Source organism: Rhinoraja longicauda, chromosome 41 (assembly GCF_053455715.1).
Source record: "Rhinoraja longicauda isolate Sanriku21f chromosome 41, sRhiLon1.1, whole genome shotgun sequence".
Classification (NCBI taxonomy): domain Eukaryota; kingdom Metazoa; phylum Chordata; class Chondrichthyes; order Rajiformes; family Arhynchobatidae; genus Rhinoraja; species Rhinoraja longicauda.
Genome location: NC_135993.1, coordinates 1,903,907 through 1,917,761, shown reverse-complemented (window position 1 = coordinate 1,917,761; position 13,855 = coordinate 1,903,907). Strand labels below are relative to the sequence as shown.

General features: G+C 46.5%; 1 protein-coding gene across 1 annotated transcript in view; it reads right to left on the bottom strand.

The window, feature by feature from the left end:
* Window positions 1-6,911: 6,911 nt before the first annotated feature.
* eml2 (EMAP like 2) overlaps window positions 6,912-13,855 on the bottom strand; it is a 92,849-nt gene continuing 85,905 nt past the window's right edge. The window contains exon 21 of the mRNA XM_078431036.1: window positions 6,912-11,310. Coding sequence (XP_078287162.1) covers window positions 11,239-11,310 — 72 coding nt within the window. The 3' untranslated portion in view covers window positions 6,912-11,238. The remainder of the gene's footprint in view (window positions 11,311-13,855) is intronic.

Sequence of the window (13,855 nt, the reverse complement as noted above, 5' to 3'; positions counted from 1 at the left end):
ATCACCCATTCACACTCATTCTATGTTGTGTCACTTTCTCACTCACTCCCAATTAACCTACCCCCCTCTCTCTCTCTGTCTCTCTCTCTCTGTCCCCCTCTCTCTCTCTGTCCCCCTCTCTCTCTCTGTCCCCTCTCTCTCTCTGTCCCCTCTCTCTCTCTGTCCCCCTCTCTCTCTCTGTCCCCTCTCTCTCTCTGTCCCCCCCTCTCTCTCTGTCCCCCTCTCTCTCTCTGTCCCCCTCTCTCTCTCTGTCCCCTCTCTCTCTCTGTCCCCTCTCTCTCTCTGTCCCCCCCTCTCTCTCTGTCCCCTCTCTCTCTGTCCCCTCTCTCTGTCCCCCACTCTCTGTCCCCTCTCTCTCTGTCTCTCTCTCTCTCTGTCTCTCTCTCTCTGTCCCCTCTCTCTCTCTGTCCCCTCTCTCTCTCTGTCCCCCTCTCTCTCTCTGTCCCCTCTCTCTCTCTGTCCCCTCTCTCTCTCTGTCCCCCTCTCTCTCTCTGTCCCCCTCTCTCTCTGTCTCTCTCTCTCTGTCCCCTCTCTCTCTCTGTCCCCTCTCTCTCTCTGTCCCCTCTCTCTCTCTGTCCCCTCTCTCTCTCTGTCCCCTCTCTCTCTCTGTCCCCTCTCTCTCTCTGTCCCCTCTCTCTCTCTGTCCCCTCTCTCTCTCTGTCCCCCTCTCTCTCTCTGTCCCCCTCTCTCTCTGTCTCTCTCTCTCTGTCCCCTCTCTCTCTCTGTCCCCTCTCTCTCTCTGTCCCCTCTCTCTCTCTGTCCCCTCTCTCTCTCTGTCCCCTCTCTCTCTCTGTCCCCTCTCTCTCTCTCTGTCCCCTCTCTCTCTCTGTCCCCTCTCTCTCTGTCTCTCTCTCTCTGTCCCCTCTCTCTCTCTGTCCCCTCTCTCTCTCTGTCCCCCTCTCTCTCTCTGTCCCCCTCTCTCTCTCTGTCCCCCTCTCTCTCTCTGTCCCCTCTCTCTCTCTGTCCCCCTCTCTCTGTCCCTCTCTCTCTCTGCCCCCCTCTCTCTCTGCCCCCCTCTCTCTCTGTCCCTCTCTCTCTCTGTCCCCCTCACTCTCTGCCCCTCTCTCTCCCCCTCTGTGTCATTCATGGAGCAAGGATATTGGACTTTGTCTCAGGAACTGATGCGCTGCCATGCGTTATATTGCAGAGGACTTCCTCTGCTCTATCTATTGTACTTGAGTTTGGACTGATTGTATTTATGGTGTTATCTGATCTGTTTGGATTAGACAATAGACAATAGGTGCAGGAGGAGGCCATTCAGCCCTTCGAGCCAGCACCGCCATTCAATGTGATCATGGCTGATCATTCTCAATCAGTACCCCGTTCCTGCCTTCTCCCCGTACCCCCTGACTCCGCTATCCTTAAGAGCTCTATCTAGCTCTCTCTTGAATTCATTCAGAGAATTGGCCTCCACTGCCCTCTGAGGCAGAGAATTCCACAGATTCTCAACTCTCTGACTGAAAACGTTTTTCCTCATCTCAGTTCTAAATGGCCTACCCCTTATTCTTAAACTGTGGCCCCTTGTTCTGGACTCCCCCAACATTGGGAACATGTTTCCTGCCTCTAACGTGTCCAACCCCTTAATAATCTTATACGTTTCGATAAGATCTCCTCATCCTAAATTCCAGTGTATACAAGCCTAGTCGCTCCAGACCAGCTACCACTGACATGAGACGTCCATATAACCAGTTTCATGCTTTGCCACCAATGTCCTTGCTCCACACTCATAGAAAAATAGGTGCAGGAGGAGGCCATTCGGCCCTTTCATCCAGCACGGCCATTCATTGTGAGAGACAATAGACAATAGGTGCAGGAGTAGGCCATTCAGCCCTTCGAGCCAGCACCGCCATTCAATGCGATCATGGCTGATCATCCACAATCAGTACCCCGTGCCTGCCTTCTCCCCATATCCCTTGATTCCGCTAGCCCCTTGGGCAGGAAAGATTATGGGGGATAGGAGCTAAACCCAGACCCCAGAAAATGAATAACATTTAATAAGAGTCAGAATTGTATTATAAAGTGACTGGGCATTTTGCCATTAGTAAGAGCCTCCCAATGATAAATACAAGGCTTGGTTCTTACTCCATCCACTACATATTCCAACCTCTGCTTTGTTCTCTGTCTCTCAATGGATTTTCTGCCCAAATTATGTCTCAATAGTCTTCCTCCGTTAGTCCATTCCAACCCATTACAAGTAACGTGAGGCAGCATGGTGGCACAGCGGGCAGCGCCAGAGACCCGGGTTCGATCCTGACCTTGGGCGCTGTCTGTGTGCGGAGTTTGTTCGATCTCCCCGGGACCTCGTGGGTTTCCTCCAGGTGCTCTTGTTTCGTCCCATAGGACATGCGGGTTTGTAGGTTAATTGACCCTCTGGAAATTGCCCCTCTGGAAATTGCCCCCTAGTGTGTAGGGAGTGGATGTGAAAGTGAGATAACAGAACTAGCATGCGCAGGTGATCGATGGTCGGAGTGGACTCAGTGGGCCGAAGGGCCTGTTTCCGTTTGTATCTCGAAACGAAAAATGCCTCTTCAATCGCTCAGTGTCCAATGTCGTTTGCTAACGTTATTCCAAAGTACCTTTACTGCTTTGTAGAAGCTTGATAAATGCAGGCTTCTGTTGACACTGATGGTCATAGAGTGATTCAGCGTGGAAACAGGCCCTTCAGCTCAACTTGCCCACACCGACCAACATGCCCCAGCTACACTAGTCCCACCTGCATGCGTTTAGCCCATATCCCTCCAAACCTGTCCTATCCATGTACCTGTCCAAAATGCTTCTGAAACGTTGCAATAGTACCTGCCTCAACTACCTCCTCCGGCAGCTCGTTCCATACACCCACCACTCTTTGTGTGAAAAAGTTACCCCTCAGGCTATTAAATCTTTCCCCCTTCATTTTCACCCCGCCCCCCACCTCTTAATCAGATCAGGAACCAAAGCTAGCCTGGATAGAGTGGATGTGGAGAGGATGTTTCCACTAGTGGGAGAGTCTAGGACCAGAGGGCACAGCCTCAGAATTAAAGGACGTTCCTTTAGGAAGGAGATGAGGAGGAATTTCATTAGTCAGAGGGCGGTGAATCTGTGGAATTCATTGCCACAGAAGGCTGTGGAGGCCAAGTCAGTGGACATTTCTAAGGCAGAGATGGATAGATTCTTGATTAGTACGGGTGTCAGGGGTTATGGGGAGAAGGCAGGAGAATGGGGTTAGGAGGGAGAGATAGATCAGCCATGATTGAATGGCGGAGTGGACTTGATGGGCTGAATTCTACTCCTATGACTTGTGAATTTATGAAGTTCAGGAACCAAAGCTGGCCTTCCCAACTGGATAAGTGCTTGCCTTATCAACTGCATTAGCCAGGAGAAAAAATGTGTCTCTGAGCAATTAATCTCAGTCATTCAAAAGAGATTCTAAAATCAAGTATCAGTACCTTTGTTAAACTCTCAGAGTCATAAATAGATCAATTAGGTTTAGGTTTCCAGCATTCTTTGAATCATTCTGCAATGAATATTGAGTCATAAACGGCAGAATGATAGAACTCCCAAAGGTGCCAAAGTAACATAACTCCCCAAACTATTCATCCCATTCAAAGCAAAACCATTTCGCTGACCTGGGGCTTTTGACAAAATGATTTTTTTTGTTGCTTTAGTTAAGTAAGCATTTGCAGTAAAATGGCATCGGCAAATTAGCACGCGATCGGGAATACTAAAGGATGATTCTGAGTCAAGGGATTTAACAGTATTGTGTGGGAAAGAACTGCAGATGCTGGTTTAAATCGGAGATGGATACAAAATGCTGGAGTAACTCAGCGGGTCAGGCAGCATCTGTGGAGAAGGAATGGGTGACGTCTTGACCTGAAACGTCACCCATTCCTTCTCCCCAGAGATGCTGCCCGTCCCACTGAGTTCCTCCAGCATTTTCTGTCTATCTTCAAAAATGTGCTCAGTGGGTCAGACAGCATCTCTGGACAAAACGGATGGGTGATGTTTCGAGTCGAGACCCAAAACGTCACCCGTTCCTTCTCTCCAGAGATGCTGACCAGAACAAGGGGCCACAGTTTAAGAATAAGGGGGTAGGCCATTTAGAACGGAGATGAGGAAGAACTTTTTCAGTCAGAGAGTGGTGAAGGTGTGGAATTCTCTGCCTCAGAAGGCAGTGGAGGCCAGTTTGTTGGATGCTTTCAAGAGAGAGCTGGATAGAGCTCTTAAGGATAGCGGAGTGAGGGGGTATGGGGAGAAGGCAGGAACGGGGTACTGATTGAGAGTGATCAGCCATGATCGCATTGAATGGCGGTGCTGGCTCGAAGGGCTGAATGGCCTACTCCTGCACCTATTGTCTATTGTCTATTGTCTGACTGAGCTGCCGAGTTACTCCAACTTTTTGCGTCTGTCTTAGGTTTAATCCAGCATCTGCAGTTCCTGTGTTAGAAGGAACTGCAGATTCTGGTTTAAACCGAAGATAGACACAAAAAAGGTAGACACAAAACGCTGGAGTAACTCAGCGGGTCAGGCAGCATCTCTGGAGAGAAGGAAGGGGTGATGTTTCAGGTCGAGACCCTTCCTCAGATTTAAGAGTGCTGCTTGGTTGTACAAGAGTAATGAGTGAAACCATGCTGTCCGGAGTTTCAATCAGTACACGGTGACCTGTTTCTGCCGGGAATGTGACTTCCAGAACATGATCCAAGTTTAACCTGAATCTCTGCAATAATGTGACCTCCATGCAGATTTACATCTCTTAAAGAGTACTGAGACTTAGAAACATAGAAACATAGAAAATAGGTGCAGGAGTAGGCCATTCGGCCCTTCGAGCCTGTACGCACCGCCATTCAATATGATCATGGCTGATCATCCAACTCAGTATCCCGTACCTGCCTTCTCTCCATATCCCCTGATCCCTTTAGCCACAAGGGCCACATCTAACTCCCTCTTAAATATAGCCAATGAACTGGCCTCAACTACCTTCTGTGGCAGAGAATTCCACAGATTCACCACTCTCTGTGTGAAAAAAAACGTTCTCATCTCGGTCCTAAAAGACTTCCCCCTTATCCTTAAACTGTAACCCCTTGTTCTGGACTTCCCCAACATCGGGAACAATCTTCCTGCATCTAGCCTGTCCAACCCCTTAAGAATTTTGTAAGTTTCTATAAGATCCCCCCTCAATCTTCTAAATTCCAGCGAGTACAAGCCGAGATACAGCGAGGAAACTGGCCCTTCGGCCCACCGAGTCCACGCCGACCAGCGATCCCCCCGTACACTAGCACTATCCTACACACTAAGGACAATTAACAACTTTATGAAAACTTTGTCAGCACCAGAAACTTGGTGACTCTTTGTGTCGGGCCCAGGTAACGTTTGCTGTATGGCGGGACTATCATATGTTGAAAGTCTGGAGCGACTAGGCTTGTATACACTGGAATTTAGAAGGATGAGAGGAGATCTTATCGAAACGTATAAGATTATTAAGGGGTTGGACACGTTAGAGGCAGGAAACATGTTCCCAATGTTGGGGGAGTCCAGAACAAGGGGCCACACAGTTTAAGAATAAGGGGTAAGCCATTTAGAACTGAGACGAGGAAAAACTTTTTCAGTCAGAGAGTTGTGAATCTGTGGAATTCTCTGCCTCAGAAGGCAGTGGAGGCCAATTCTCTGAATGCATTCAAGAGAGAGCTAGATAGAGCTCTTAAGGATAGCGGAGTCAGGGGGTATGGGGAGAAGGCAGGAACGGGGTACTGATTGAGAATGATCAGCCATGATCACATTGAATGGCGGTGCTGGCTCGAAGGGCCGAATGGCCTCCTCCTGCACCTATTGTCTATTGTCTATTTTACAGGACTGTACGCAGGAAACAAAGAATCCCATTGCACTGAGACATTGTACATGACAGTAAAGTATACTCGTATCATTGAACCGGCAAACCTGCACGTCTTTGGTGTGTGGGTGGAAACTGGAGCACTCAGAGAAAACCCATGTGGTCACAGGAAGAACGTACAAACTCCTTACGGACAGCACCCGTAGTCAGAACCAAACCCATGTTTCTGGAGAGAAGGAATGGGTGATGCTTTGGGCCATGCGTGGCAGCCTCGCCCTTTCTTCTTATGTTTGTTTTTAAGTCTGTTTTTGTGTATCTTTAGTTTTGTATTATGTGGGGGGGGGTTGGGGGAAATTTTTTAAATCTCTTCCCTCGACGGAGACGAGACTTTTTCTGTATCGTATCTCTGTCCGCACTGCGGCCTAACATCGTGGAGCTGGCTTCAGGAGCTCCAGCCGCAGGAGCTTCGACCGCCCCGATCGCGGGAGCTTCGATCACCCCGAGTCTGGTGCGAGTGTGGACGGCATTCTGACTGTCCGGGCGGACAGGGACTGCAGAGAGAGAGAGACAGCGGTCGGTACAACTCTGGTCACATCGCGGTGAAGAGCGCGCGTGTGTGTGTGTGTGTGTGTGTGGCCCGGACATTGAACTGATGGCCCTGGGTCTCAGCTTATCCCGTGTGCCCTGGGCATTCTCACAAGCCGCTGTGGCTGTGTAGGTTTAAATTCTTGTGTAGTTGTGTATCTTGTTGCTTTTTCGGCATGACTGTATGGTAAATCAAATTTCACTGAACCTCAGTACACATGACAATAAAGGACCATTAAGACCCTTTCTCAGACCCAGTCTCGACCCGAATCATCACCCATTCCTTCTCTCCAGAGACACTGCCTGTCCCGCTGAGTTACTCCAGCATTTTGTGTCAATCTTTGGTGTAGTTCCTTCTTATTCTTTCCAATACAATACAATATGTCTCTTTATATACAAGGAGATTGGTAATAAGACTTCCAATTGGTAATGCAATTTCACTCCTACCTGTCCAGAATATGCCCCTATTTATATAATCCCCAAAACAATCATGACACAAAAACATGTTTCCATATTTTATTTGATCAAATGTACACTCACAACATAAATTCTCTGTTTTAAAAAAAAACTGCAATGCAGCTAAAAAGCCATCTTAATATTTCTGTTTCTCCAGCTCCATAAGCGCGCTAGTATATTTTGGTTATAAAGATTTAATTCCAGGATATAAAAATAACCATGCATAAACCATACAGGTCTGCTTACACAATAACCAATCTGTAACAATCAGAATATAACAATCCTTCACAGCAAGATTAAACACGGTAGAGTCAGGTTTCATAGTGGCTTAGCATATTGGACCGGGTGCAAGCCAAGACTATTATCACCTTACCCTGAAAGGCAGGGTCAAAGATTAAGTCTACTCTCGACCATCTCACCAGTTACATTGAGAGAGACTTTCAAAGTCTCACAGATAATGCTTCATCATCTTTCCACCACATTCCCATCAACTTCCATGGAATTTATTTCCATTGCACGACCTTGGTCTTTTCCCATTTGGTTTGGTCACTTGAGAACTGTTTTGCTTTTTGCTGTTGAGTACACAAAATGGTGGTCCATGAGAAATCTAGCCCTGCAGAAGTCATGGTCAATGGGAAGGAGCCAACTAACTGGGCATCAGCCTTCTTCCCTCCCTGCCTTGTGGTTGCTTGCCAACATCTGCCATGGCCAAGATTCACTCCTGGTATCTCTTCCACTCCCACGGTGGACAGGGTATGGACCCTAATTGTGTTTCTTCTTTTTTTTTAACTGAAAAATCCCAGCTGAACTTGATTCAAGCAGTTGGCATTGACTAAATCAGTAACCACTCTGACCAATCGCCTGCACCTCACCACTACCACAACTGGAAACCCATCAAAAACAAGAGGAGATGGTAGCCAGTGCCAACATTGTGATGCCTTCCAATTTGGAATAGTAACTCATTGTGGTGCCTCAATAGGAAAGTAACTCAGTGTTGTTTTAGGCTAGGCCCACAATAAGAATAGGATATCTATAAACAAATTAACTAGATTGAGTCAGAGATATAATCAATGATAACCCATGAATCTTACCTCGACATCTTGTTACGATGACTTTCTTCTATTCTGAACTGCCTTGGTAACCCCATTCCTTCTCTCCAGAGATGCTACCTGTCCCGCTGAGGTGCTCTACCATTTTGTGGATATTTCTGGTAACTCATCCATCTCCAGTAGTTTACTAAGGTGATGGAAAACCTAGATAGCGGGCAGTCAATGGCGTATTTGCCTGCAAGCAATCTATCTCATTGCGTCAAGTTATGATTGCCGAAGGTTGGCATCATCTGTGCCTCCCACCTTGGTTCAATGGATAACATTTACAAGTTGTCCACACTAGCCCAGTGTGTGTCGTATTCTATTGAATCTCTTGCATCTTGGAGATGGCTCAATGCTTAGTAACTTTATTCAGTCAGACTGGCATTTTTAAATAATTATAAAAAATATAAGGAGTGTTTCAGCCAATTCATTTTATCCCTGTTCCACCCTCTGAGCCATTCCTGACCACATCTCTGCCCAAACTCCAACCTTCATGTACAAAGTGCAGTTTTTTGATAGCAATGCTCATCCCGTTTGGGGAAAAATGAAAACTTTACGCCAGGTCTGTACAATTGAATTAAGAACTTGTCTGAGGAGATGAGAAATACATCAATCGCTGGTGGAAACAGAGTCAATGAATTCCAGATTGTAATTATTTAGTTTCTTAGTTTAGTTTAGAGATATGGTGTGGAAACAAGCCCTTCGGCCGACCGACTCTGCACCGACCAGAGATCCCCGCACATTAACACAACCCTAGGGACAACTTTACATTGATACCAAGCCAATTAACCTGCAAGCCTGTACGTCTTTGGAGTGTGGGAGGGAACCCTGAAGATCTCGGATAAAACCCACGCGGTCATGGGGAGAATGTACAAACTCCCCCCAAACAGCGCTGCAAGGCAGCAACTCTACCACTGCACCAATGTGCCGCCCCGATACGCATGAAATATTTTTCCTTCTTAAACAAGTCTCTGGCTCATTCTTCAAGCTCGGCGGTCCCTGGTCTTTGAACTATCTACTGATGTCCACGTGGCAGATCTTTCTACCTTCTTTGTTCAAGGGAAGACCCACCCAAGGTTCTCCAGTGTAATCTTGTCGCTAGAGTCCTTCATCCTTGGAGTACACTGATTCCTCACCAGGACGTTCAGACCCTTGTGGAGGAGTGGTGACACCTGGATGTAGTCTAACTAGTGTTCTCAAAAGGCTCAACATAACCCGCAGGTGGAACTCAACAGGTCAGGCAGCATCCGAGAAGAGAACTAGACGGACAAAATGTTGACCATCAATTTCCCTCCACAGATGCTGCCGACTGGCCCACCGAGCTACTCCAGCACTTTGTTCTTTCTCTCAAGGTTCCAGCATTTGCAACCTCTCGCGTCTCAGCATAACCTGCCTGCTTTTGTGCTCCAAGCTTGACCTCTCCTAGTTACTCCAGCGCTTTGTGTTGTTTTTCCTCTGCAAACCAGCATCTGCAGTTCCTAGCATCTCCAGAGATGATGCCTGATCTGCTGAGTTCCAGCACTTTGTGTTGTTTTTCTTGTGCTCCAAGCCTCCATTTACAAAGGTAAGACCCTCAAATGCTTTGTTGACCCTTGTCTCCACAGGAGCTAACTAATAACCCTGTCCACGATTTAAGCACCAATACATGCAACTCCTTTATTCCTTCTCTTCCTTTAGGACTGTGCCGATGCATCCACTTTCTCTTATTCTTTCAGCCAAAACGACATCATTTCCACACTTCGTCTAAACGTCACCTGCTACTTATCTCTCCCTTCTGCCAGTCTATGTCCTCTTACAATCTACTTCTATCCTCATTACTTCTGCACATATCCAGAGAACAAGAAATGCTGGAAACACTCAACGGGTCAGGCAGCACCTGTGGAGATAGAAACAGCTAACGTTTCAGGTCCACGACCCTTTGCGTGTTATTGGGTTTGAACTTGTTCATTAGTTCTGATGAAGAATCCATGAACCGTTTTTTTTCCCACAGAAGATACTTGATGGGTCGAGTGTTGCCAGCATTTTGTTGATCTCAGGTTTCCAGCATCTGCATTTTATTTTCCGGTTTCCAATGGAAATTACCCCTATCTATTGGTCCTCTCTGAACGGTCACACAAAAGACCATCCCTTCAGCTAACGCCCTAACATAGCCTCTTTTAAATAGCCTCTAACTTTCAACTAATAACGAACTCCATCCCAAACCATCATCTGTCCATTGACCTTTTCCATTTTCTGCATCCATTGACTTCATAAGTGAGACTGCCGAGTGTCAAAAGTGGGGCATCTAATGTGGCAATTGGAAAGCCAACGTGGGTTTCTGAGAGCTTGGAAGAGAGTTGGGGGCAAATTTATGATCTGCACCCCAAAAATCCAATATCCGAAACTCTCAGCTTCTTGGATCTGACCAGCCAACCTTCACTTGCAAAATCAAAATTTGCTGCAAGAATTCACCACTGCCTTTCCTTCCCGTCCACATATCAGTCTGCGTCTTAGTCCAGAAGTAACCACCACCATGAAACAAGCCACACTTGTTCCACTCGCTTCCCCGCTGCACATGGGGTCCTCTCTCGGATGGCTTTTCTTCGCTGAATATGTCCACTGGTCTTCCAACCACTTCAGTCAGGAGTTGCTCTTCACTCCTTGGGTTTCTCAAAAAGTCTAGCAGCATAACGAGGATTCAGAGGCACCATTGCAGGATGAGCTGTGTGGATCAGTTGTTGCTCGAGTGACCGCATAACCAACAAACCAGAGAGAACAAGTCTTCGGTGAAACAAGAGCTGCAAAGGACTCATTTTTTTAAAGTCCGCCTGTATTATTCAGGAACATCTCCAAATATTTCATCCCACGATCTGTCCATGTTGCAGTTTCGTGTTCCTAACCGTAGATTATCCAATCTGTTGCTTGACCCAGTGGTTTGGATGTTGAAGTTGGCTGTTGGTCACTGTGATGAAATTCCCCCCCCCCACCCCACCCCTCTGAACTAATGATCAATGTGTTGTCTTATCCAGTGTTAAGTTTGGCTTCTGCACTTATCCACATTGGCTAACTTTACTCCCTTTGGATAGGAGTTGGCATTGAGTGAATATATAGGTACACTTCCCAGCCACCATCGTTAATCTCCAGTTATCCCAATCTCCCTCCACCTCTGAGTGTTTTCAGAAGAGAAGAGGAAATGTGAAGAGACACATACACACACACAAAGACACAAAGAAAACAACTTGATGGTCAGTTCATGTGCAATAGATTCCCACTTAGTTACTAATAACGTCACGCTAAGCAAAACACCAATACAGCATTCAGGCACTAACAAAAGAAGTGATGTGCATTGGGTTCCAAAATGATCGAGCTCACAGACACAGGGTCACAACGGGTTTCCTGCAAAAGTACAAAACAGGTTCACTAGATTATAACTTGAGATCACAGAGTTCCACTTACCAATAATGCCTTTACATTACATCACAATGCCCTCAGTTGCATTTGTTTGACCACCAAGTGACAATTGAATTAGTGAGTGAGTGAATGATACTCAAGACAAATGAAATGAAATGTTTTATGTGTAATACCTTCAGCCAATCAGAATTCTTCTTCTACTTGTGCCGATTTTGGCAAAATGTGCATTATCGTCCACTGGATTCTAGCGGGAGACCGATGTCGTTGACTCCATCAGACACCGCTCACCTTTGTGTTACATTTCTTCAATTCTTTCTCGGAAGCCAGATTTTCATGCATCCACACAACGTGCTGGAGTAACTCAGCAGATCTGGCAGCATCTCCAGAGAGCGTGAATAGATGGCATTTCGGGGGCTGAGACCCATCTTCACCCATCGCCGCCTAACCTTGTTCTCCAGAGATAGTGCCTGATCTACTGAGTTACTCCGGCACTTTGTGTCTTTTGCTGTGAACCAGCGTCTGCAGTTCCTCATCGCTGCCCTGTTGGCTGTGGACAGTAACAGCCAGTAGAGTTGTTGTCTTGCACATTCAGTGACCTGCATCTAATCCTGACCTTAATTCAAACTCCATACAAAGGGCAACATTTACCCAGTGACCACATGGGATTCCCTCTGGGATTCTGCTCCCCCCCCCACTCCCCCTGTTTCCACGCCTAAGGCTCTCTGACTCTCTGATGCCATTGAATAGGCTGGAAGGGCTGAATGGCCTACCACTGCTTCTGTTTTCTAAGTTTCTGTAATAAAAGGAACATCATTGTATTTAATAATTTTATCTGTTAGCACACAAGCAGAAAATTAACTCACTGAAGTAGAAGATGGTGTTCCATATCAATATCTATTCTTAAAGTTACACAAAATAATTATCTTATAAATCTCACCTGAGAAAATACACACATTTACATCTGAGAGAATCAAATAAACTTCTACACCTTCAATCAAGAAGTATATTTCTTAAATCTTTTTCTATGTAAAACAAAAGTCATGTGGAAAACAAAATCAAAACTGGGCTCTTCCAGTTCTAATCTCACCCAGGGATCAAAATAGGGAGTATTTTGAAACACAGAATGCTCGCAAGTTGTGAGGCCCTGTGACTCTTAGACTTCCTGAATCAAAGAAAGTTGTAAGCTCCAAGGGAAAAGCTGGGGATTGGATCAACAATCTAGACCCAACCCAGGCCTGACTTCTTCCCGCAATGTAAACTTTTGATTTTAGACTTTAGCAAAATGCGAGAATAAAAATTTCCCCTTCTCACAACCTGTTTCAGAGAATTGGGAAATTCAATTAAAACACCACTGCTCGTTATAGGCCACTATGTCAGATGGCTGCCACACGATCATACTCTTCCATGGGTTTGACAGCTTTACTGAGAAGCCAAAGTTACAGGAAGTTGCAGGAAGATTATGATTGGCTGGGGTTAACAATTTTCCCCTCCTCTGTAACATTTGCCTTTGCCACCAGATATTGAACATATTCAACGTATCTTGCTGGCCTCGATCATCGACCTGCATTGTGTTGTCTCGAAACAGAGATGCTACAGGCATGGACGTCTCTCTTGCCCGTCTCCAGTTGGTCTGAGAGTTTCAATGAGCCTGCTTGAAAGGCTACCAGAAAATCAACCAAATAGTTTGCAATTTATGTCATGGACAACCAATAACAAGGTAACAGATCGCCCTATCCAGGACTCCAATTGCAGACCCAACCAGGGTTAGTGCTAGAGTTGTAGAAGGGTGCTGGTAGGTGGATGGGTGTTGACCCAAAGTGTCGCCAATTCATCTCCTCCAGAGATGCTGCCTGACCCGCTGAGTTACTCCAGCACTCTGTGAAACGTCACCTATCCATGTTCTCCACAGATGCTGCCTGACCCGTTGAGTTACTCCAGCACTCTGTGAAACGTCACCTATCCATGTCCTCCAGAGATGCTGCCTGACCCGCTGAGTTACTCCAGCACTTTGTGTTCCCCACAAAGTTCCAACATCTGCAGTTCCTTGTGTCTCCTCTCTCTACAAGATGTCCATTTTGCCAGCTCACACTGCATCAGCCAGACCCAATCCAACATTACAATTTGCAGCTCTGACACTGTGGGCCTGAGGTTGTGATCGCCATTAAATGAAACGCCCAGAGATTTAGTGTGCCAGCAAAGCTGGTTAAAAACGGGCTACACATTAAAAAATTACACCAAGAGCCAGTCACCCACAAAGCTAAGAGAAAGGAAATATTGGGCCACCCACCTGGAATATTATATGCCAGTATCTCACAGAGTCTAAAATGTATGCAACGTTTCAGGCATAAACCAATGACCCAAAACAATTCCAACCAAAAAAAAAGGCACACACAAAATGCTGGAGTAACTCAGCAGATCAGGCAGCATCTCTGGAGAGAAGGAATGGGTGACGTTTTGGGTCGAGACCCTTCTTCAGACTTGAAACGTCACCTCCAGAGATGCTGCCTGACCCGTTGAGTTACTCCAGCAT